The sequence below is a fragment of the Agelaius phoeniceus genome, chromosome 6, assembly GCF_051311805.1.
Source record: "Agelaius phoeniceus isolate bAgePho1 chromosome 6, bAgePho1.hap1, whole genome shotgun sequence".
Classification (NCBI taxonomy): domain Eukaryota; kingdom Metazoa; phylum Chordata; class Aves; order Passeriformes; family Icteridae; genus Agelaius; species Agelaius phoeniceus.
In genome coordinates, this window is record NC_135270.1 from 25,716,686 (window position 1) to 25,741,213 (window position 24,528).

Here is a 24,528-nt window from a genome sequence, read left to right on the forward strand (position 1 = left end):
AGGGCACATGGAGACCTGCTCAAGCTGGGCTTACTTCCAAGTACCTCCACCCTTGCAGGAACATTTTGGGCTAGTGACTATCTAGGATTATCTGAAGGATTATCTGAAAACGATGGTGTACAGCCCTCCTGCTGCAGGCATGCCAGTGCACCTCCCAAACAACCACAGAGCCAGCATTTCCATTGCCTCCTATCTACCGAGGAGTCGTCTGCAAGAGGCCTGCTCCAGCTCAGCCCTGCTCCACCATGGCTCTAGCAGTGTCTACATCTGATCTAACCCGCTGATCTTGCTTAGTGCAGCAGCAGCACAGTGTCTGTGAGCTTGGGCTGTATTAAACAAAAGCTGCCTGCTAGGGACTGGTGAGGTGGAGCTGCCTTGGCTTTACAGTGATGAGCAATGTCTTCACAGCCCTTTCCCAAATAAAGCCTCAACACTTGCTCCTGGCAAACCATCCTCGTCCTCCTCCCTGCAGAAGTGAGGCTGGTGTCCCATGGGGCCTCAGAGCTGGCTTTTATTCCCAAGAGTCTTATAAAGTCAAGGCTTTCAAGGACAAGCTGCAGCACTGCCACATGAAACCACGTCTTCTTCTACTTGGGTGTGATTAAACTGAGTCTATGCTAAGACAGAGGCTCCAGTTCAGAGGTGCTGGCCGTGCAGGCAGGCTGCTGGGGTCCCTGCAGCACAGGAACCATCAAGCCTTAAGCCCACCTCAGTCAGCACCACCAGCCCTTTCAGAGCTGGCAGGGCACCTGTGTACCTTGGGCTACTCCTCCATTGCTCTCTGCCTGCTGCCTTCCCTCCAGGGGACATGTGCAGGTTCACAGCAGAAAAAAATTAATAACCAGGCAGTTTTTAACAAGAATGTGAAAAAGAATAAAAAAGCTTTAATTTAAAAATTAAATTAAAAAGAGAGAATAAGCAAGAGGCGTTTGTGCCCTTTCCATACCCCGCACTTTCTATGGTTCCTCTTAGCCGCTCCCACCATGGACGGAAATCCTCACCCTGTACAGAGCAGACCCTTGCAGCCCAGAGCAAAGCTAAGAAGAGAACAGTGGAGACTGCAGCAGCAGCTGGCCTGGAGAGCCTCCAGGGCCACCAGCAAAATCATCTGGGAAGAAGAAAAGATTAAAAATAAAACCCAGAAAATCTAATTACTGAATTCTTATGAGAAAAGTATTAAATAATTTAAATAGTGTGAGGAAGGCAATGCATCCTCTGTGCTCCAGTGTGTGATAGCGATAGAACAGTGTCCAGTCAAGCTGCTCCCAGCATGGGGTTCCTTCCCCCACAGTGTTCAGCTATGCTCTTGTCCAGTGTCAGCCATGTCCCTGATTGTTGATGGCAACAACTGTGCTGCCGAGAACTGGGGAGGAGCAGGGCGGTCCTCACTGGGAACTCCTCCCAGCCTCTGCTGGCCCATGAAGTTGCTGTTTTGGGGATGGTTGGCAGCCCTGCCCTGTGGGGCAATAGCAGCACGAGAGGATCTGTCACCAGCATGGCTGCTCCCAGCTGGGAGGTCCATCCTGGGAGCTCACTGCTGGCAACAGCAGATAGCCCATCCTGATCTGGGAGCTCATCCTGCTCTGGGTGACTCCCACACCACCTGTACAGAGCCAGCTCCACTGGAGACTGCATCCATACAGATGAGGAATAATAATATTTACCTCCATTAAACAGCTAGCCTTGATCTGGGTTTGAATCAAGGCTCCAACTACTTGCAGTACTCCCTGGCCACTCCTCTCAGGATGCTGGGACATTTCCTCTGAGCCTGCTCCACAAAGGATGTAAAGGGTTGCTGTATGACCTCATCTCCAACTCACCAAGTCCCCTGAGGGCCTTGTGGACTGAGACCTGGGGCCATTGAGCAGAGGCAGAATAGGGTAACGTTCAGCTCCCAGATCTCTGAAGGAGCCAGGCCTCAAGGTGAGGTGAACTAATGAAGACTGGGAATCCACATCGGCTAAAAGAAGGAAGGGAGGAGATCCCACCCCTGGCCCCTGGCATGGGGAGGTTCCCCTGTAACACAGAAAGGCTGGAGCAGCTTGACCTGCAGGCACTGCCTGTTCTTGCAGCTGATGTCTTCCACCTTATCTATAGGCATCCCTTTGGTGGGCTGGAGAGGCTGTGCTGCCGACTCCGTTCCCTCAGGCTGGGCGGCGGTGGTGGGCAGAGGCAGGAGGGAGGCCCTGCGCCCTCCCTTCTCCAGTGTGCTGTTTGTACCCCGCACCCAGTGTCCCCAGGTGTCACAGGCTTCTCTCGGCAGTGAGGTATTTGAGTGCAGCAGCCCCGTATCGCCGTGACAGGTCCTGGTGGAACTCCTCCCGCAGGGTCTGGAGGCAGCCCCGGTACCCTGCGCTCAGGCGGAACTTGGAGATGTCGAAGCTGGGGGCATGGGGCATGTGGATCATGAAGGCATTGGGCAGGACCAGCAGCTCATACTCCTGGGGACAGAGCAGCAGCCCTTACCATCATCAGCTTGGTGGCACCCACATGTCACTGCCCAGCCACAGGCCCTCAACACCCGGTGGTGCCAGGAGCCCCGCACCCACCTGCGCATCCAGCTCCATGATGTGGGAGACTTTGTTCCAGCCGAAGCCGACAAACCTCTGGTCATACCTGGGGCAGTCTCGCCTCACTACAACGTAAGGCTCGAAGTCTGGCTGCCATGCCACACGGTATGGCACGGTGGCCGTCCGCCATTTGGCGTAGTCCGTTGGGGCGTGGCCTTTTGGCCACACGTGGTACCTACAGGGAGAGATGGAAATGGAGACTGAGGCAGTAGAGGATGCAGGGGGTCTGCTACCCCTCTCTGAGACAGGGGGTGCACAGCCCCAAGCAACAAGGGTACAGAGCTGACTTCTGCTTGGATGGTGGGACAATGCTAGTCCCTACCTGAAGGTGTAGAGGGAGCCCATGTCCAGCATGGAGAGCAGCTCTGCTTTGGATTTGGGAAAGGTCAGACGGTAGTGCAGGGTCTCAAATGCTGGCACGATGAGAGCTGCCTTCCTCTGGGGCAGCTCCAGCTGTTGAATGGAGTTCCTGCGGTAGTAGGAAGGGTGTCAGGTCCCCCTGACTGTGAGACATAGCCACAGCCTCCTTCCTCAGCCCCTCTAGCCTGCCCACCACTCCACACAGGTATTAATGGGTTTTGAGAATTGGCAGTGGTACCATGCAGGGATAGAAGGAACAGGGGAACTCTCAAAGCCACAGCTCCTTCTTCATCTACTGGTGTCTGACAAAGTAAGGGCCGGACCCCAAGGTTGAACACAAAGGAAACAGCCTATTGAGAGCTGCTACCCAGGGCATTTCCTGAAAACTCTGGTGCTTGGGGAACCCAGCAGGCTGAGCAAGAGCCAGCTGGTAAAAGCCTTACCTGAGGTAATCATAGAGGCCATACATCGGCAGGAAGTCGATGTCTGTCAGGAAGACGTACGGGGTCTGCGTGTTGGCCAAGGCCACGTTGCGCAGGAGGTTGATGGGGTAGAACTGCCCCTCCTTGTAGACAATGTGGTAGGCCACATTGCGGCGGGCGCTCAGCACCTCGGAGGCCTGGGCGTAGCGCAGGAACTGCTGCGCCTCGGCGTCCGACATGTACAGCGCCAGGCTGATGGGGCCTGCCCAGTGCTTGCAGATGGCCTCCAGCATCTGTAACCTGGAGCAGAGGGCACAGCCTGAGCACCAGACCTGCCCTGCGGGGCAGCTTCTGAACCAAAGCCACAACTGGGTGCCTCCAGAGAGCCACGTGCCAGCCATGCCCAGTTCAGGAGGGAGCAGGAAGAACTGAAGTTCCCAGCTTGGGGTGTTGTTTCTCACTGCCAAATACTGGCGTGAAAAGGATGAAATGAGATTCCCTGGTAGCTCCAAAGCTGTAGAGCCTACCCAGAGGCGTGGATGTGGGTTGCAACCTCCCACCAGTTCTACTAGCAAGTACCTGTCCATGGAGAGCTGGGCCACAAGGGTGACATCGGTGGGGTTGGGAAGGGCCAGGAACTCATACTGCAGGAAGAACAGGTGGATGCGGTGCTGCATGAGGTGCTGCTGGCGGAAGTCATAGCAGGGATCATCCTCATCCAACTCCTCCAGCGCCTGCTGCAACTGCAACACCATGAAGGTGAGGGGGAGTAGGAACCCCAGGGGCAGTTGCATGAGGTCTCTGCCCACCCAGAGCTCTGCAGCTGAGGGCAGAGTTGCAGTCAGCCTCACCTGGTCCCTGGGCGGGCTGGGAAGACTGGCACAGCCAAAAAGCTCTCTGCGCAGCAGGTTCCCATCGTACTCCAGGAAGGTCAGGTAGAGGTTACGGAAGAACTCCACGTGCTTGTTCTTCACCCGCAGCTTCTTGGGCGAGTTCCAGTGGATCACCTGAGCAGTAGTGTGTCACCCCATGTAAGGGAAGTCAGCAGTACCAGGCTCCCCAAACCCTCAGACCCCATGCTGACTCCCCTGGACTTCCAGTGCCTGCACTGTCCTTCAGGCCCTCCCCAGTCTCAAAAGCAGCAACCCCACCCACCTTGAGATCTGAGAGCTCAGTGTAGCACTGCTCTGAGCGGGTGTGATCAGAGAGCTGCACATTCCAGAAGCAGGGAAGCCGGTACACCAGGGATGGGTCCTGCTTGATCACCGCATTGAAGATATCCTAGGAGAGAGAAAGGTGAGTGCATGGGTGGATGAGGAAGATCCCCTGTGCCTGCAGTGCTGTGGGAATGCAGAAGGATCAACCTGTCCCAGAGGAGGGACAGTTACCTGATCAGCCAGCGAGGTGGAGAGCATGCTCATCAGCTCCCGCTCTGCTGTCAGCCGCCACATCTGCTCCCAGCCCAGGCGACGCAGGCGGTCCAGCAGGAGCAGGATCACCCCTGAGGGCCAGGGGAGAGGGCACGGGGTCACTGAGAGAGCACCCAGCCATTACAGAGCTGAGGCACAGCTGCCTGCATGTCTTCAGCCCCTGGGACATGCCACTTCTCTGTGCCTACCCACAACCCTGGGATGCTGTAGCACTCCTCTTGTACCCACCACTTTCCCACTGTACCTCAGCCTCTCCCAGTCTCCCTGTGCCAAGTACCACCTCAGCTGCATGTGCTATGAGGCTGCACCTGCCACCCTGGCAGCCCACACTCACCTGTGTTGAAGCCACGTCCCAGGGCTGGCCATGGTTTGTGGTTTTTCCACAGGTTGCCTAAGTACCAGTCACTTTGGTTCTCCACCAGCCCAATCACCTGCTTTTCTGAGAAAACAGAGGGACGTGGATGCAGCTCATCTTGCTGTTGTTTCAGAGGGCCCAAGCAAACCCACTGTGCTGGTGCTGTGGCAGGCAGGAACTGCCACCCTGAGCCCAGCATCCAAGGCCCTGCCAGGGCCCCAGGGACGCCCTGTTCTCACCAGAAAACTTTCCAAAGACAGCCCAGAGCTCAGCAATGTCGGTGGCAAAGGTTATGTCCGTGTCCAAGACAATGACTTTGGAGAGGTTGGAGGGTAGTGCCTTGGTAAGTGTCAGCTTCATCAGCCCGTAGATGCCAGAGTAGTGCTTGTTGGGGATCCATGACACCTCTGGCTGCAAGGCAACACACCTCAGGGCCAGGCATGGCCATGCCCTTCCCCTGCCCGGGCAGCTGTGTGTCCCAGAACCCCATGCAGAGGAGGCCAACAACAGAAGGGCATGCAGAGCTGTGGAGCCAGCCAAGCCCAGAGCATTTCCTCCAGCCACCAAAACCCCCACCTGGACCCCAGTGCCTCACTCAGCTTTGCCCCAGAGGCACTGCCACCGCAAGGCACTTCCCCACCCTGCCAGTACCAGCCTTGTGTTCCCCTCTCAGCAGCACCAGCAACAAGCCCAGAAAGAGGAGGGGGTGGGCCAGGGATCTGCAAGAAAAAGTTACCCATCCTCCATCCACTCATCCCTCTCTGCTGCTCCCCTTGACCCTCTAAGCATTGGCTTGGGACAGGGTAAAGGGAGGGCAAGCACCTGCCTTCAAGTCATCGGCATTGTAGAAGCTGACGTGGATGGAAGGGACCATCCAGGACTGGAAGAGCGTATGGAGGATCTGGTGCGCCACTGAATCCGTGATGAAGTGAAAGTGGAGGGGGTTTTTTCTGCCAAGGGCAAGCACAGCAACATTCAGCATCACAGCAGCATGAAGAGGACATAGTTCCCCATCCCACCCATGAGACAGATTATCAGCTGACGGGGCAAATGGAAAAAAAACCCTCTGGGGAAACAAATTCCACTGTGCCACTCTAAGCACAAGGGGTAGAGAGAGGTCCTAGAGCCCCTCTTCTGCAGCACTGCCCTGCTGCAGCCTGCAGCAGCTCATCTGAGAACCCCAACCAGCAGGCTGCTGGCACAAGGTCTCCCCATTACCTGTGGAAGAGGATGGATTTCACCAGGGTGACCACGTCCCGGCTCGCATTGTGCCCAGCACACACAATCGCAACATGAAGGAGCTGCCCAAAGACAAACGGTGCCTTTTTGAGACTGGACACCCCCTCCCTGCAGGGCTCTCAGCTCCTGCCTGGGACCACACTACAGGGAGAAGCTTCAAAACCCCACCTTTCCCATGCAGAAGGAGCCCCAAAGAGAGGTGGGAGTTCCCTAACTCAGAAGTGGGGAACAGGAGTCTTGCTGCCACTCCTCCTGTCTGGTCTCCTTCTCTGGAGAAGGAAAATACCCTCACCCACTGAGCACTGTGGAGAGCTGGGATGAGGCCCCAGCATGGCCAGAGCACAGGGAGAGCAGTGCCAGGTGAGGTGCTCATATATCCGTGCTCCACGGGGTCCCAGCCTCCCACCCGACATTCCCTATCCACAATGCCACCGTGCTGGTGCCACCATCACCCACCTCACACTTGTGCACTGTCCGCTGCTTGGCACAGGCCGTGTGGTTGCTCCTCTCGCCCCCAGGGGGGTCTCTGTCCTCGGCAGAAGCCCCCCACTGCGGGCTGCCATCGCTGCCCTCTGCCTGAGCCTGACTGAGCTGCAGCCGGAGCTGCTGATTCTCCTCCTCCACCCTGCGCACACGTGAAGCCAGCGCCTCCCGCTCCACATCCCGGCTCGGCTGCTCGCCCAGACAGGGTGGCAGCAGGAGGAAGCGGCCATCTGTGGAAGAGATTGGGACATGCAAAGGCCATAGGAGAGCCCAGGTGGGAATGCTGGGGCAGAGCCACAACTGAGAGGTCCCAGCATGTCTCACAAGTGCCCAGCCAGCATCTCAGCTCTTTCCTCTGATCTCCAGAGATGTCCCTGGAGATGTCCTTAAGTCAGACTCACCTGCAATGACTTGCATGGCCAGAGCAACCACCCCAAGGCCTAATCCCCTGCTGCCCACCCTCTGTTGTGGACTGTCCCTTGATCTGAGGAGGACGAGAAGGACTCACTCACATTCAAGGCTTCCCACAAAGAGGTAAAGCCAGGAGAGGAGAATGGCCAGGGTCACCGTGGCGAGCAGCAACTTCAGCTTCGTGCGCCAGGAGAGCAACATGATGTGCTGGCAGGACACGAGCAACAAGGATCAGGTGGGCAACCCGAGTCCAGCTGGCCCTGGCATCCTAGAGCCTGTGAGAGACAGGGGAAAAGAGAGAGGTCTCACCAGTAGCCCCCACCCAGGTGTGCCAACATCTCCCCAGCAGGACATCCTCCATCACCTGCTCCTCCAGGACAGTACCTGGGCAAATGAAGGAGTGAAACAGACACCCACTACCTCTCCAGACAGCCTACTCCTGCCCATGATGGAACATTTACCCCCCTCGACTTGTCCCGCCATCCGGACTGGACTGCAGAGCCTGCGGGGGGTGCCTCAAACATGGAGGGGAATGGGATAGGAAGGAGGTTTCCAAGAGATTCTACCCCAGCTTTGTGCCTTGCTCCTTGCCATCCCACAGGCCCAGGGCTCACAGAGGAGAGGAGGGGTAATAATGCTAGGAGGCCCTCCCGAGCTGGGCGGCGGGTCCCGGAGCCTGCCCGTGGGAAAGGCGCGGTCCCTCCCCCGCCGCCTCGGCCGGAGCGCGGCCCACGCAGGGCCGGGGGGCTCGGGGAACTCCCGCACTTAAGCGCCGCTGCCCGCCCACTTCGGTGGGAAAACCCCAAACACCTGCGCGAAAGTCGCTCCCCGGCCGCACTGGGGCATCGGGCGGCCGGGGCAGCCTCCGCCCCCTGCCGCGCTCTGCCACGCGTGTTAGGCCGCTTTCACTCCGCCGCCGCCGGCGGGACGCTCCGAAGGCAGGCAGAGCCGGGGCCCCGCGGAGCCTGGCGCCCGGGCAGGCAAAAACCCCACGGGGAAGGAGACGCCTGCCCCCCGCCGCAGCCTGCCCTCGCTCTGCACCCCTGCCCGCGGCTCCGCGCCCTCGGCGCAGCAACATCTGGACAACAAAAGCTGCCGTCGGACTGAATGGGCCGGATTAGGGTCTGCTCCCCCTGCACACGCCCCGCTGGAGCCCATTGATGTGCAGATGCCCGTGGGGCCGCGGGGGCTGGAGCCTAGGAGAACACATACCGCGGCCCCCGACCCTCCCCGCGGCCCCTGGGGCCGGGTGCAAGCTCCAGCCCGCTGGAGCAATTGCAGACGGATGGTCCCATCCACCCTCGGTGAGGGATACCCAGGCTTTAGAAGGGCTGGGGCATGGCCAGCCCGCGGGAGCACGGGCACGCCAGCCCACTGGAGATACAGCTGAGCTCCCGCGGCAGTAGGCACGGCTCCTGAGAGCTGCACCTCTTTTCCTGGCAGAGAAGGTGCCTACTGACATCACAGCTCCCTGCAAGCCAGGCCCGGGCTTGACCTGTTTTTGTGCTCTACAGAGCAGGCCAAGCACAGGCATGGCAGGGAAAACGGGGAGCTGACACATGGAGCACACCAGGCCCAGGCACCCCTTCTCCCAGCCACAGCCACGGGATACGCTGGACATGGCGAGATCTCCACATGCTGCTGCCAGCCTGTCTACCATCTCACATGCCGAGGTGCACACAAAGTTGGAGGGCTGTTCAGGCCATGCTGGAGGGGAATGGCAGGGGGGCATGGTGAGAAAAGGCCGAGGAGGTCAGCCAGCACCCAGGGGAAGCAGAGGGGCAGGGAAACAACTTTAGCACAAACAAAGGAGAGAGAGAAGGTGATGGCACACAGCAGCATCCGTCCTGCTCCCACTTGCCCCCATGGCCCCTCACTGCAGGAATGGTACTCTGTCCCCAGCCTGCATGTGAACACACTACTAGAATGGGAATTCTGCGGGACCAGATGGGACCAGCAGCAAGTCAGTTTTCACAACCTCTCCCAGAGGCACCCAAGGATCCATCCATCCCCCACCTCATAACACCCCCACCCCTCCTGCCACCCCTTGTGCTACTCCTCACCTGGCTGCTTGCCTTCCCCCCAGGCGCTGGTTTCCTTACCTGCCTCTCCCCTCGCCTCCTCTGCCTCCTCCTTCCCCGGCGCCTCCCAAGCCGGCTGGCAGCCCACTGCTACTGCTCCCTCCCGGGGCTGCCGTTCCCTGTCCTCCCTTTACTCCTCCCTTCTAGATCTGACACTTTCCCCCTCCTCCCCGCTCTCAAACCCAAGCTCCCCCCGCACACCCCGCCGGCCCCCCTTTCAGAGGAAGAAAGAACAAACAAAACAAGAGATTAAATTCGCTTTCTACTCAAGAGCCCCCAGCGCCAGGGGCGCAGAGTTGCCCAAAGTAAATTGGGAGGAATCCATCCTCCTTCCAACTCCCTTCCCACTCCCAAGCCTCAAAATCCCTCCTTCACACAGTGAAAAAAGGAAAGATCAGGATTATCTACCCCCTTCCTAGCACTTGCCTCCTCCTTTACTGGGGCAGGTGCACAAGACTGTCCTCACAGAGAGATCTCTGGGGGCCTTGGGATGGCGGCAGAGCCCACCTGTTCTCCCCATGACTGGGAAAGAATGGTTCCACAGCCTACCCGGGATGCAACTATGGTGAGGATGGGATGCAGACCTTGCTGCTACCCAGAGAGAAGATATACTGGCCACCATCAGAGCACTTGCCCATAAACTTAGCAGAGTGCAAGCCTCACTGTGGATCTGAAAGGGAAAGAACTGTTCCCCTACTGTCTCAGCCTTGCTCTGGCCCAGAAGCGCAGGGCTCACTGAAAGGGTGCAGTGTTCAACCAGACCTGCCCAGCGTACCAGGAGTGAGCAGGATGGTGGAAGGAGGAGCAGGAGGCCGGGGTTGGGAATGCTAACTATGCAGAGAGAGGCTCTACCTGCAGCTCCCCCCTCCCCACCGCGCAGGCCCCGGGGCTGGAAAGGCAGCGGCCCTGGCCCGGGGCTGCAGCAGAAGGAGAAGCCCTTGCCGGGAATGCCCAGTACCGCGGGCGTCTGGAGGGGGCCGGGTGCGGTGGGAGAAGGCCAGGAGCGGCAGCAGGCAGAGGACTGGGATGCAGAGCGCCTGCACAGCCCTCCGATGTAAATCGCCCCCACCCCAGAGCCCCGGGTGAGGTGAGGCGGGTCCCGGCCTGCCCGCGCAGGCACGGCAGCACCAGGATGGCTGCCCTGGGAGGCACGCTTACCTCCCTCACGCTCGGGCAGCTCCTGCTTGCCCTTGCAGAGCCCCGGTACAACAGGCAGCGGCTCCTCAGCAGCGCCCTTCAGCCCAGCCCTGCCCTGGCAGGGAGAGGAAACGCCTGGGCTGCCCTGCTGCTCCTCTGATCCGGCGGCTCCCCAGGGCAGCGGGGCCCTTCCCTTCGCTCCCCCAGGGCACATGCTCAGCTCCCGGAACCGTCCTGCCCCTGCTCCACGATATCCACCATGTGCTCCAGCTGAGGCAGTGCCACGCAGGGCTTACCCATGCTTTGGGAGCAGTGCAGACCTGCAGCCCGCGGCCAACAGCACCGCTTCAGCAGAGGAACCCGCCTCGTGCTCCAGCTGACCTCCGCAGCCTCTGCACACGCTTGTCCTGGCCACCATACCGCGTTTGTTCCCAGCACCAAGAGCGAGTGCTCTGAGACCCAGCCAGGCCCTCTCCAGCCAGGGCAGGAACAGGTAGGCTGCTGGGGAGCACAGGCACGGCAGGGCCCTTCACGGGGATGAAGATGGCAAGCCAGAAGCAGCCTCTCTGTGAAACATTAGAGGCACAGCAAGCGGAGGGCAAGGCTGGAAGCGGCTCCTTGGCAAGGGGCACAGCGGGTACTAGCAGCCATGGCTCAGCACGTAAAGCTCCCGACTCCACCGTCCCTGCAGTCACGGAATGGGGCCTCTCTGCCCTCCCTCCTCAGTTCTCCTTGCTCACCAGACAAGCGCAGCCAGCAGTAAGACGAGAGGTTTCCCAATACTGCCGTCTTCCAACCCCAGCGCGGGTGCGGGGCAGAAGTGCTGTTCACAGCAGGTTATCCTCCCTCCCCCACATTCTTCCCAGGAGCAAGCAGCTCCTGCTTCAGAAGGGATCAGGGGATACAGCCACTGGGACTGAAAAAGGCACCCCTGTCCCCTCTCTAGCTGGAGGAAGCTGACCAGGGTGGATACGAGGGAAGGGGCAGGCAGGACCCAGGCCTTGTCTCATGCCTGGGGCATCCTGCCTCCAGTGACAACAGGGCAATGGCCAGGGGACAGAGAATGTCATGCCAGCAGAGCTGGGCAGCTGCACAAACACCAGTGCATGCTCACACCAACCTCTGATGCGTGGGCAGGAGCCCAAAGCTGGCTGTATGCCGGCCACCCTTCCATGCACAAGCAACCTTCATTCCTGGGAAAGTGCAGCCACTTTGCTTGCCCCAGGCTCCTCCTGAGAGCTGCCCATGTGCTGGCACTCCACTCCTCCAAGATCCACTCTTTTGCAGGAAATCCCCTTTTCTTTGTAGGCCCCATTGCTCAGCCTGAATGGCCTTTGGTCTCTACAGTTCAGTAATAATCAGGTGAGCAGTTAATGTTTAGGGAGAACTGGCAGCAGAAATTTTGCCATCACATTACCATGTTTCCTCCAGCCCTGCAAGCACAGAGGGGAGCAGCTCTGTTTTCCCACAACATCACAATTGGCAGCAAGGCCCATGGAGGGTGGGTGTCTCCGCCTGTTGTCTTTTCTAGAGCTAATGTGTACCTGCAGAGGCATGTTGAGGCACAACCACTGTCTGTGGGTACCAAGCCAGAGGCCTGAAGGGGCACAGGGACAGTCCCAGGCTTGCTGCCCCCTCTACTGCCTCCCCCCTAGGCATTACAGGGGAAGAGGTAGCCTGGCTGTTCCCAGTAAAGAGCTGCAGGGCAGCCAGGAGAGGGGTGATTTCATGGAGCTATGGTGCCTGTTGTCTTACCTAGGTGTAGGTGAAAGAAACTGCAAATTCTTCTCCCAGGTCTCATTTTTGGAAGAGTGACAGTTTAGCTGACCTGCTTAGACCGCCTCAGTAGAAGCCCAACACAACAGCTTCCCAGGTTTGCAGAAGGTGAGAAAGAGCCCAAAAGCTGCAACAAGAGCTGCACAGCCAGACCAGGAACTCAGAAAAGGCACCACAGTTTGAAGAGAAGCAACCGGGGACAATCACTTTTGCTTTTACAGATGGAGGGGACAGGCTGGTTCCTCATTCAGCAGATCACCTTTAAAGTGTACTGCAGCAGCCATCTGACAAAGTGCCTTATGATTCAGGGTCACCTCCCTGTCCTGCTCCCCATGCCTGAAATGCTGCTGCTTGAGGGGGGCTGTGCCAGCTGGCAGATACCACACAGGCAGTGCAGAGCAGGGTAGCTGCAGGAATTTACAGAGGCGGAATGGAATTTGCCCAGGGGAGCAGGATTAAAACCCCATGCTCCGGATTACCATGCGGTCCCTCCCCTCCCCAGTCTTATGATAAGCAAACCCTAAGTGAGAGTTTCACCTTTGCATTTCCCTGGAAAGAGCAACCTCTGGCAAAAGAGCCACTAGAGTGTTCTAGAGGTGGGATCCAGTAGAACTCACAGAGTTGGATACCAACACATGCTGCAAAAGGAAGCATCCTCATCTCCCACTGCTCCCAGACACCACCAAGCTACTGAGAAAATCCCAGAAAGGACCCTCCTGGAACAACAGGCAGCTGTGCCTCAGTTACAGCTCATTCTCAAACATCAAGCTCTTCTCAGGCCCGTAAGATTACCACACACACAATTCTGCCACTCTGAGTTCAGTTTTTTATTCTGCAGAGGTGACTCTGAAAAGCCACCATCTCGTTCTCTGGCAGAACCACAGCACTTGGGGAAGAGGAGCTAAAAGTCTCTGAAGGGTGTTGAAGCTCCAAGCTTGGCTGAAGCAGCGACTCTTGTCACCAGACTGTTTCCTTGTTTCCAGAGGAAACCAGCAAGCTCAGGCTGGGACTGACAGGAATGCCGTGCTGCTTACCTCTTCATGTCTGAAACCCAGGAATGTATCAGGGGAGCAGCTCCTCTTGGCAGGCACTCCGATCACAAGGTCCTGCTAGGCACAGTCTGCCGTTGCAGAGTCAGTCTCCCTGCCTGCAACCAGGCACTGGGTTCAGCTGCCCGGCAGAGCATCAGCCACAGGGGGCACGCACGGGGAGAGCAGTGCCACAGCAGAATGTGCTAGTGTGTGGCGTACGAGGCCTGAGCCTACCAGGCATCCTGCAGTGCTCACAAGCTGGGCAGCTGCATTTTGCCACAACTCTCAGGCAAAGTTAAGGGGGCCCACCCAGACAGCAACACAGTCCCCAAGTGCTCTCATTCCTCTTAAGCCCAAGAAGAAGCTGGAAGGACCCCAAGAAACTCACAGCGGAGGTGTTCAACACACTGCTACCAGCTTTACCTCCCTGGACTACAAGTCATGTGATGCTAAGAGGATACTCAGCAGGTGAAGTATCAACACTGACTGGCCTTTCTCTGGGCCTGGTGAAGCTCAAGCCTAACTGAGGACAAACACAGAGGCCACAAACTACTGAATCAAATCTCCTCCTCATGCCTCCCTGGCCAGCACAGCTTGGCACAGGAGGGACCAGCCCTGGGCACTGTGCAGTGGGACCCCAACTGCCTCTTGAAACAGGAGCAGCAACAGGGGCTGATCTCTAGCTCCCTTCCTCTCTCATGGGATTAGGTTTCTACTATCTGCATTTTTGCTGATGTTTGTGCTGCAGCTAATGGCCAGCTCTGAATCCATTAAGTTCACCGTGTCCTGGTCTCCGGATGTGCTACGGGCATCAATACCTGTTCACCCTGCCATTTCCTGACACTTTCACTGCTGCGGGCTTGCAACAGTTCCTGGGGTCAGAGCTGAGCAGGGCCAGCAGCCAGGAACTCCAGCTTTTCTCCAAGGCAGCCTGCAGCAAGCCCTCCACCAGTTCCAGCTCTGCCATCAGCACAGCTGGAACACCCAGCAAGCATCCTGCCAATACAGCAAGGGCTGGGAGTTTCATCCTGTGTGGTACTGATAGCCCAAGCTTCCAGCTAGCAGTGCCCATGGGTAGGGACTAACCCCACATCCCCCTGGCTCCCATGAAATGCTCTTGAACACCCTGCACCAGGTGGTGCTCCCTGGCGGGACAAGGGAGACTGGGATATGTTGTGCATATCCCAGCACAACAGGCCAGACTTAGCCCCTACACATGCTTGTAGTCCACACCACCTCAGGCAAAATTAATTAGGTTAATTACAGCAAAAAAAAGGAGACAAAGGGACTCCAACAACCCCATATTGGCACTCTACCTGGAAAAGCTCACAAGAGGTATGACACCATCCACCTCTGGGGAGGTGCCAGGGGCATGGCTGTGAGCCAGGTTGTCAGGTGCCTGCTGTGCATTGTTACCAGCAGAACTGGGTGTTTTTGGCTGAATAGTTATTGATTGAAAACTGCAGTTTCCAGACAACTCAGAGCTATTTGCTCCTTCATTACAAGTTTTGGACAAGAACAAAAAGCATTGTTTTCCAAGCAAAAAAGTCTCATTTTGCATTGTTTTGTTTGCAATTGAGCTGCATTGCATTTAAAATAAAAGATAAAGGGTCTCTCAAATTTGTCTGTGTTGAGTTTTTCTCCCTCCAGCTTTTCATTTTGGGCACTAAATCAAGTAATTAATTATTTGTCTAGCTCTGGTCTCCAGACAAGCTGAGAACATCATGAGCCAAAAGGCTGGAACAGCTCTGCCCTAGCAGCAGTTCTGAGGAGGGTGTTGATTTTTTTTGTGCTGCAGGCTCCTTTCAGGCCTTAGCTTGAGTTCCCTCGGGGTTAGCAAACATTCCCTGGGGAGAAGAGAGCAGGGCCCTGTGCAAGGAATGGCAGGTACCCCACCACAAGGGACCCACCTGCTCAGTGGGCAGCAGTTCAGGAGACACAAGGTCATACCAGGGCTTGGAGGACATGCTAGGAGCAGGGCTTCCCATGCCAACTGCCCTGCCTAGAATCATAGGATATCCTGAGTTGGAAGGGACCCATAAGGATCATCAAGTCCAACTCCCAGCTCAGCACAGGACAACCTCAGAAATCACACGATGTGCCTGAGAGCATTGTCCATAAGCTTTTTGAACTCTGTCAGGCTTGGTGCTGTGACCACTTCCCTGGGGAGCCTGTTCCAGTGCCCAAGCCACCCTCTGGGTCTTTCCTAATAACCAACCTAATCCTCTGCTGATACAGCTTCATGCCATTGGCTCGTGACACCCTGGTCCCTCACTAGTCCTGCTGGTATCAGTCACTGGAGCAACTCCTCCAAATTCCATCTCTCACAATGCCAAACTCTAGTCCAGCAGCCCGGCACACACAAGGCACTGACCGACAATGAAAGGCGATCCCTCTCCTCTGTGTGAAAAGCAGCTGAGCTCATGGATGCAGCCCAGTACCTCTTCCACAAGGGACTAGCTCAAACTGGGAGCTGTGCTCAAGCAGCCACTCCTATATCTTCCCTGTCCAGAGCTATTCCTGGCACCAATGCCCTCAGTGCCCAAGTCAGGCTGAAAGCAGAGCTCATCCACACAGGAATGGAACAACTGCACTATAAATAGCAAACCAGAATGGCTCAGGGCAGGCTCTAAAAAACCCAAGCAGCAATAGTGCCATCCACTCAGGGTGCCCTGGGCATTTTGTACGACCAGAAGGGATTCTGAGCTACAGAGAAGCTTGCACGTTGCCTAGAGGCTCTGACAACACTGGAGAAAAAACTGTTGTCCAGGCTAAGACACAAAACTTACCTGCAAAAAAACCACATAGGGCATCTTGCAAACTGGAAATGAGGTAGCGACTGATGGGGGCAAAAAAGGAGGGGAAGTGGATCCCAGAGGGGAGGCAGCTCCCAAAGCCAGGCAGTGGAAAGGAGAATACTCCCAACATCCAAACTCATTACTGCTGCTCCTTGTGTTCCTGTCCCTGGGGCTTCTCACACTGCTGAGCTAAACCGTGAACTTGCACACCAAAGGACAAAGGCAGGGAAGAAACAGCACAGCTCAACTCAACCAAGCAGCAGATGAGCGGCTGAGGACAAAAGCTCATGTCTTCTGCAATCCACAGCAACCTCTGTGCAGTGCCCAGCCTGCAACAGGATAGGCATAACATCTCAGGTCATCCTGTGATCAGGTCTTCCAGGATGCTTCTAGGAAGACCCTTCCCACCACACTCATCCTCACTACTCCCTCTTCCCTCCTAGTGCCTCCATGTGGATCCACCTTCCTCTTCTCACGGACACTGTATGTCCCTATGAAGGGATCTCAGCCTCCCCAGATGAGGATGTGACCGGCCTCATGCAGCACTGCCAGGCACCAGCCTCCCACTGCTGTGAGGGATTCCTGCTCTTTCAGCAGCGCTGCAGCACTTGTGCATATACTGGGAATAAGAGCACAGAGGAGACTGTTGGGAAATCAAGAGAGGGGTGTATGCACAGGGAAGGCACACACTTGAACCAAATCACCCAGCAAATAAACACACAAGCACACACACAAAGGGAAGCAGTTGCTTCCTCTGACAGAAAGCTTATTTTGTCAGAATAGGAAGACAGCACTCAAGGAAAAACACCAAAGCCCTGCTTTATTGCACCTGGAGCACCAAAACGAGACAGGACACAAAAAGCAAAGATAGTCAGTGCTGACTACAAATCCACCTCGAGAATTCTGTAGGCCCACAACTCTCTTGGCTTCTCCCCCATGGCTCTCCTGTCACTCCTCACCCTTCCTCCTCAGCGCAGCAGGCAGGAAGAGAGGTAGAGGTCTCAAGTTTGGCCAAGTTTCCACTCAGGGAACAGAAGCTTGATAACAGGCTGGACAGGATGTGAGCACCCATTGAGGAAAAGGATTAGTAACCCCTTAATCTGCACATTTTGGAGTCTAAGCACTTTGCTCTGCTCTTTAATTAAACTGTGGAGTGCAAAGATTGCCAGAAGGTAGAGAACAAGGAGGAAGAAGGAAAGGGAAGAAGAGACTGTGGCTTAAAGGCTGTTCCTTGCAGCTTAAATGCAAGGGGAAGGTGTTACTAGCAGGGATGTATTTCACCTCAAGTGCTTTATACTGGGGCTGTTGAGCATCCTCTTGCCTTCCCTGATCCAATCTATGGGTCAGTCAGGGGCAGGATGAAGGGCAAACTGCCTGAGGGCCTGGGGTGACAAAGGAGGGAGCAAGGAGATCTATCAGACTGGACAAAGCTTTACCTGTGGCAGCTTTGTCTGGCTGGCCACGACTCCCCTCCAGAGTCTCCTGCCTCCTGGGAAGCAATATGAGTGCCAGAGCAATGTTTGTCTCCACTTCACACACCTGTCTGCACAAAAGGGCCTTGTTCCAGCACTTATCTGGCTCCAAGATGGGGAGGGGCCAGTGCCTCACTGCCCTGGCACCCAGGCAGGACTTTCAGCTCCATGTCGGGCTTCTTTGGATCTGCCTGGCAGAGGAAAATTTCCTGACACAGGTAAAGAGGGAAACCTTTCACCACAGCCCAAGACAAACAAAGCAGTTTCCCTCAAGCTGTGCTCAGGCGCACGTGCCTGTGCAGAGTAGGCAGTGAGCCTGAGGCTCTGGAAGCTACCTGAGCAGTGAGGATAGGAGTCCCACAGCACAGGGAGACAGACAGCTGCTGCCAGAGCTGGGAATAGAACTGCCAAGGAATGGCCTCACCTCCCTCAATGCTCTGCCACCAGCTCTGCCCCAGCAGACTAAGGCAGGGGGCTGCCTGTGTGCAGGGGCAGCCTGTCACTCCAGCGTTCCTCTCTTCCCTCACTCCTATTCTTTGGCATTCCTCTCCTCTGTTTGCTTTGTTTCAGACCTCAATGAACAGGAAGAAAAGGGAAGGAGCCTTGACAAATCCGATCAAGGCATAGACATTGCTGAGGCTCCCTCCTGCTGGCATGCCAAGCCCTACACTAATGAGGGGCAGGGAGAGAGAGGTGGCCACTGAGAACAGTGGCCCCAAACAAACACTTGATGTAACAGACAGAGGGAAAAGAAGCTGCTAGGACAGAACAATGCCAGTACAAGCTCACAGCCTTCAGAAGTCTTCAGATGCTGCTAGGACAGAACAATGCCAGCACAAGCTCCCAGCCTTCAGAAGGGGGTCTTCCCATTTTCCCCGGCCCAGAGAGCTTGTTCCAGCTCCTCAGTCCAGGTCCCAGCGACTTACTGCCCACTACGCAAGAAATAAGCAATAGACCATGGTATTGTCCGGGGAGAAGGATCCAGACATGCACTCAGGAGAAGAGCCACAGAGATGGGATCACACTTTATTCAAAGGACTGCTATGGAGAATCTGGTCCTTCCCTCCAGAGAACTGGGCTGTGGGGGCTTGCAAGTCCCAGTGTTGTCTCCAGAGCCTCCCACAGGTCCCAAATATCCAGAGAGCCAAGCCCTTCTGCTACATGATTATCTCCTGTATACTGACTTAGAAGCACTAAAACAGCAAGGGAGCAACCACATGTAAACCATCTACTTAACATACATGATAACTAACCTTTGAAGGCTGCCAAGGTTGCAGGAGTGGCTAGGAACAGCTGGAGAAGTTGGCACAGCCTGCTGGTGCCTGTGAGGACCCCCCTCTAACCAAAGATTCTCAGCTTGAAGGGCAGATAAGACATCTCAGCTGACATCTCAGCTGTACTTGAGAGTTTTGGAGCTTCCTGTCACCTGAAACCCAAAAGACAGTCACGTGAAGAGCTACTGCATAAGAGAGCTCTGAGGACAGGCCCCTGCACATCCGAGAGTCACAGATAAGAGCACCCAACACCTTGGTCCTGCCCCTATCCTCCAGCCTGCCACAAAGCATGGCTCAGTGTCACCCAAGGCTACCCAGACAGCCCAGGGGACGATGACTACCTGCATATTCCCAGTCCCAGTTCACTGCACTGTCGTTTGCAAGTTCCCCACTCATGCAAGGAGGACTGTACACATGTGCCCAGAATTGCTGGCAAAGCCACAGCCACCATGTGAGTCCTCACACCAATCCTTCAGCAGCATCAGGAGCTGAGGGAGGGATGCAAGTTCTCTGGCCCCCTCCCAAACACGATAGCAGCAGCAAGTGTCTAACTTGTGAGGCAATAAAGGGATTAACTATCTTGTCCAGTAACTTGAGACCCCATGACATGCTTTGGGCAGCCCCATAATGGCAGCTAAGAGAGCCTATCCAAATAGGTGAATACAGGGAGAGAGAAGGAGTAAAGGCAGAGGAGAGAGAAAGCAGGCAAAAAACATCACACATGCAACTTGTGCTGAAGAGAGCACAGCAGTCTGCACATGTTACTCCTCCTCAGAGGAAATCCTCTTCCTCTGCTGGGATCTTTCCAGTGCACCCCTTTGCTCCAATTCCCACAGAGTTGGGCACACACATTCCACAACTGCAGGATGAAATGGATAAGCCCTTCTCCCAGGAGGCTAGACAGATTCTTAGCTCATTATCAGGAAAAAAGCCCCAAAAAGAAGTGCAGACATACTAATATGCTGGGGCAAAGGAATTGGAGAAGAACTGGGAATTTTGTTTTAAAGACCCTCTATCCACACATCATTGCTTTAAGATGCAGCAGGAGCAGGACCTTAAAAGCAGGTAAAAACCTAGTAAAAGCAGGTAAAAACCTAGTAAAACCTATGGGTCTGATCTGTCCCACCTGTTTTAAAAGGCCAAACAGAGAAACAAGTGTGCAGTGTGCTGCATTCCTGCACCCCTCTAGCCACAGCAAACCCCAGACCAGCCTGGCACAGTACAGTATGACAGAAGGGAGGTGACATCAATCCCAACAAGGGCTGGAAATAAAAAATAGTAACAACAGCTGCTACCTGAACAGTGAAATCCAGCGATTCTAAGAGGGAAGTACAGCACTGCAGTGCTCAGCAAAACCCTTCTTCAGCAACAAGGCCCAACAAAACTTCTGCTTTTTGAGCCTCCCTCAGATTCTGGCTACAAGGTGGCAGCCAGTGAGAGAGGACATGTATGGACCCTACAGCACATGTCAGTAAACACACATCTGTCTCCTCCATCATCCCCACTCTGCTTGTCCTGATCGGTCAGCTCCCACCTCAGACCAAAGGGGTCTAAGAGGGGAAACTCAGGAGATGGATATTCTGCAGCAGCAGGCACAGAACCATAGTGCCAAACCCTTCTGCCATACACCCCACAGCCCTTGCCCAGGTGCTACCAGAGTTTTATATTTCCAGGGAACAGTTCAGCAGGTAAGAGCCAAGTCCCTCCACCTGGGCTAGGAAGCAGAAGCTGCTGACAGCAACACTGAGTGCTATCAACAACAAAGAGCTCAAAAAGCAAAGGCCCCTTCAGCAGAGATAATACTGAGTGGGGAGACCCAGATATGTGCCTGTCACACAGCAGCACTGTCCCCTGGGATCCACCACAGCATCTCTGGGACAGCAGAGTTCCCATCTGCACATGGCAGGAGCCTCATATCACACGGCCACAACCCAGCCACCAGCAGTTATTACACAGCACCACACACAGGACCTGCAAGATCGGCAGTGTGCTGGGACCAATCTCAAGGTCTGCTGCCTTCTCCAGGTGGGGTCAGGGGAGCTTAGGGTGATGCTGGGGGAAGGAAAGGTCAGAAACCACAAGCAGTTACTCGTCATACACCCAAAGGGAGTTGCAGTGCCCTCTCCCTCAGGACCCAGCTGTATCTCTCCCTTGGACTGTTTCCATCAACTCAGGCCACCAGAGAACTATGTGTCCAAAAGTTTTTTCCAACTGCATCACATGGTTATTAAAAGACATGGCCTCTCCCTTTCAGCCTTTGGCACAGGCAGATTTGAGTATTACAGGAGAGACTACACATTGCTAATGAATCAGGGAAGGGAGTTATCCAAGTAACAATCTGTGGCTCTAAATGGCTTTCTGGAAAAGGCATCTGGAGGCAGGAGGCAGTCAGTATCTCGCAGCAGGGCTCTGCACACATTGCCAGACATGTTGTTCCTCCTGGGAAGCCAAAAAGAGTCTTTCTCCAGAGATGCCAAGTCTGAGCTAAGCTGGGAAGGGCAGGAGCACCCTGACAGAAAACAGCAACAAAATGCCTCCAAGTCAAAGCACACATTAAAAGGCCCCTTAAGCTTGTTTGACCTGTGTTTCCCTTCCCATCAGACTACTGCTTCAAGTAACAGACCTCTCAGCAACACTTCAGGAACTCAGGTACTACACCACCAGCTTCCCCTGCCAGCTGTTGCCTTTCCAGACCCCAGGAGGGCTTTCCAAGATCAGAAGTACAAGCCACCACCACCAGCATTGCTATGCTCAGAGCATGTGTGCTTCATTGCCCTTGTCTCCTCATTTGGACAGAGATTTGGAGCTCTCTCAAAGGGTGTTGGCCTCCAGTGGGATATCATGAGTGAACAAGGCCTTCCATTCTAGGGAGGGTTCATGTAAAAGGGACTAAAATACTCCCTGGACATGCCTCCATCTACAGGTTATTTGGAGCAAGTAATAATTTATCCATATCTATCCCAAAGTATTGGCTGAGCTCATCCAGAAGCAAAGAAAATACACAGCCAGACCATGGTGTGAGAGCTGAGGAGGGCAGGAAGGCATGCCCTAAAGAGGCAGGGCCAGAAGGGCCATCTCATTCTTCATCACAACTGCTCACTTTCAACCACAGCCAACAAGACCCACATCCCCGACCTCATACTGCCAGGCCACTTCCCTTCTGGCAGGGGAAGGTCAGCAGGAAGACAAGGTTGGGGAGAATATCCACTTCCCACCCCAAATACCCATCTCCCAAGACACAGCCAAGCATCAGTATACTGAGTGTGTCCTCCCACATTCTGCTCCCCAGCTCCAACCCTGTACAAAAACATCCTCACCCCAGCACTCTGAAAGACGTGTTTGAGGCTTACTTAGGATGAGCTGCCTTATACCCGTGGCAGTGCTGTGCCTGGAGTCAGGTTTCCCAGAAATGGCATGGTCTCATGGATCTGAGCAAACAGCAAGACACTGGCAGCCAAGAAAGCTGGACTTCAGCACTGTACCCACAGATGGGCTGGCAGAACACTTGCTTTTTTTTTTTTTTTTGTTTGCTTCTTTTCTTACCGTTAGTGCTGAGCCTGCACCCCTCATCATCAGAGCATTGGAACTATTTGGCCTCAGTGGATTACAGCCAGTGGATTTTCAGTAAGCACAAGCCCTCAGCACCCAGACTGGCAGTAAGCACTAAAGAGAGTTGCTCCTAGATCATTCTGGGCACAGTCAAGAGAGAAATTTGTCCCTCAACCCAGCCTTTCACCTCCTGCTGCCACACACACCGTGGGCACCATAAGCCAAGGCAATTTAAGTCTTGCCCAGTCCCACGGACTTGCTGCTGCTCTGAGAAGCTGCCCATCCTACAGTGCTCCCTTGCAACTTACCATAAAAAGGCAGCATGATGCTATTCAAACTGTCCTCCAAACTCACTTGCTGCAAGCAGGAGATGAACAAAAGGGGACATGACAGTTGGTGGGACAGTCTGGGGGCAAGGGGTGAAGAGGAAGCATCTACCAAAATGCTTCTTACTCAGGGGCAGAATCTAGCTGTGCTGTTCAGAGCAGCCCAAGGACTTTGTGCATCTAGCTTCACCTCTGGCTGAAGACAAGGTGTCTTTGGCAGTCTCCTAGGCAGCCAGCTCTCAGATTGCTGTCTGGCAGAGCTAGAGCATCTCCTTGAAGGAGAGCGGCTCTGGCAGTCTGCACTGGATATGCCCCTAGAGTCACCAGCAGCACACACCTACCCCGGTAAGCTGTGCTGGAAACCTCTGTCACAGGCTTCGGGTGCTATCTCACCCGCCTTCGCACTTACAGTAGCAGCCCAGCCACCGTGAAATTCAGAGAAACTCGCAGGTAGCACTGCATGTGAAAGGAAAGTTGGGTCTAATCCATGTGATTCTGACTATAAAGGTTTGTTTAGCGCCAGACTGCTGCCAGCGGTATCTCGTGCCCTTTTTGAACTCAGCCTGCTGGAAAACAAACCCTCGGGGGAAGAGGAGAGATCAGGAAGGATAAAGTGCCTGCCCATGCAACTGTAATTCCCGCCGAGGAAGCCGCAGGCACACACTGTGCCCATTGTGCGGAGGTAACCGGACAGGAGGAAGGAGGGGTGGCTCGGCCCAGCTCTGTGCGCACCCGAGAGGCCACGAAGCGCCTCCTCGCCCACGGGCACCGCCGATCTTTGCCCCGGGCAGCGTGCGGAGCCAGGCCCGGCTGCGGGCAGGGGCGCTGGCCGGCAGCCTGGGCTGAGCGGGAGGCAGAGCCGGGGCAGGGCACGGCACGGCGGGAGGAAGGTCGCGGCACCGGGCACAGGCTGGAGCCACTTCTGCAACAGGCTGCAGGCAGGCGGGCCCCGCGGCTCCTGCCGCCTGCCACGGGGACACCCGTGCTAGTGCGGCAAGCACTGAGCGCTGCGGGGCCGCCCCTGGGCTCCGGGAGAGCCCCCACTGCACGGCCCGACCCGGCCACCGCCCTTCTGCTCCCTGCTCCGGTCCCCCCGACCCCGGACGGGGACAGACACTGTCACGCACGGACACGAGGATGAAAGCCCTGTCCCCGAGGTCCCCCGACCTTTCCGTGTCCCCAGGGCACCACCTCCCCTGCTCCGCAGGCAGCGAGTGGGCACGGGCCGTTCAGCCCCGAGCGGAGCGGGGCTGTCCCTGCCTCCTCGCTCACACCTCACCCTTCCCCACGCAGAGCCCTCGCCAGGTGCGGAGCGAGGCTCCCCACTGCCGGGCAAGCAGCGACCCGAGTATCCATGGGAGCCCCCGGCTGGGACGGGGGTCGCCGCACGCCGCTCCCCGGCGGGTGACGAAGGGGCAAGCACCGCTCCCAGCGCCGCTCTCATTCCCCAGCGCCACCGGGAACTTTTTACCGGTACCGTAGCCAGCCCCGGCAGCTGCACCGAGCAGCCCCCGACGGGCGGCCGGTAACCCGCACACCGCCCCAGCCATGCCGCGGAGCGCCAGACCCACGCGTGGGCAGACCCCCGCCCGCCGCAAGGCTCCAGGAACGACTCCTTCCCGGGGCGCCCCAAAACTGAGCGCACCCCAGCTTCCCACCCGGCGGCAACTGCGTCCCCGCTCGGGACACCCCCAGCCCGCCTTACCTGCCCGGCTGCCGCCGCCACCGCCGCTCCTTCAAACCCCCGCCCCGCCGCCCATCGCCCGCTCGGCGCTCGGCCCGGCTCGGCTGCTCGGGGCGGGGCGCGGCGGGGG

At 56.3% G+C, this 24,528-nt stretch overlaps 1 protein-coding gene across 4 annotated transcripts; it reads right to left on the reverse strand.

Annotated features, from left to right (window-relative positions):
* Positions 1–864: 864 nt before the first annotated feature.
* On the reverse strand, positions 865–24,519 carry LARGE2 (LARGE xylosyl- and glucuronyltransferase 2). Of its 4 annotated transcripts, none has more exons than XM_054634724.2 (15): positions 24,420–24,519; positions 7,372–7,545; positions 6,833–7,089; positions 6,356–6,438; positions 5,960–6,087; positions 5,377–5,544; positions 5,117–5,221; positions 4,741–4,853; positions 4,508–4,633; positions 4,204–4,359; positions 3,932–4,095; positions 3,374–3,652; positions 2,893–3,039; positions 2,550–2,745; positions 865–2,441 (listed from the first exon to the last, which is right to left on the reverse strand). In XM_054634724.2, exons 2-15 carry the CDS (start codon positions 7,469–7,471, stop codon positions 2,244–2,246), a joined length of 2,220 nt encoding a protein of 739 aa, XP_054490699.1. In that variant the 5' UTR covers positions 7,472–7,545; positions 24,420–24,519; the 3' UTR covers positions 865–2,243. The 4 variants fall into 4 exon arrangements, with proteins under 4 accessions (XP_054490699.1, XP_077036262.1, XP_077036264.1 ...); XM_077180147.1 differs by lacking the exon at positions 24,420–24,519 and adding an exon at positions 18,819–18,952; XM_077180148.1 differs by having other exon boundaries at positions 2,265–2,461.
* Positions 24,520–24,528: the final 9 nt, after the last annotated feature.

Coding starts and splice junctions, on each gene's coding strand:
- LARGE2 (XM_054634724.2), bottom strand. CDS start 7,471: ATGTTGCTCTCCTGGCGCACGAAGCTGAAGTTGCTGCTCGCCACGGTG. Junction 4,634..4,740: donor CCACCTCGCTGGCTGATCAG/GTAACTGTCCCT, acceptor TCTCTCTCCTAG/GATATCTTCAATGCGGTGAT. Junction 4,096..4,203: donor CCAGCCCGCCCAGGGACCAG/GTGAGGCTGACT, acceptor ATGGTGTTGCAG/TTGCAGCAGGCGCTGGAGGA.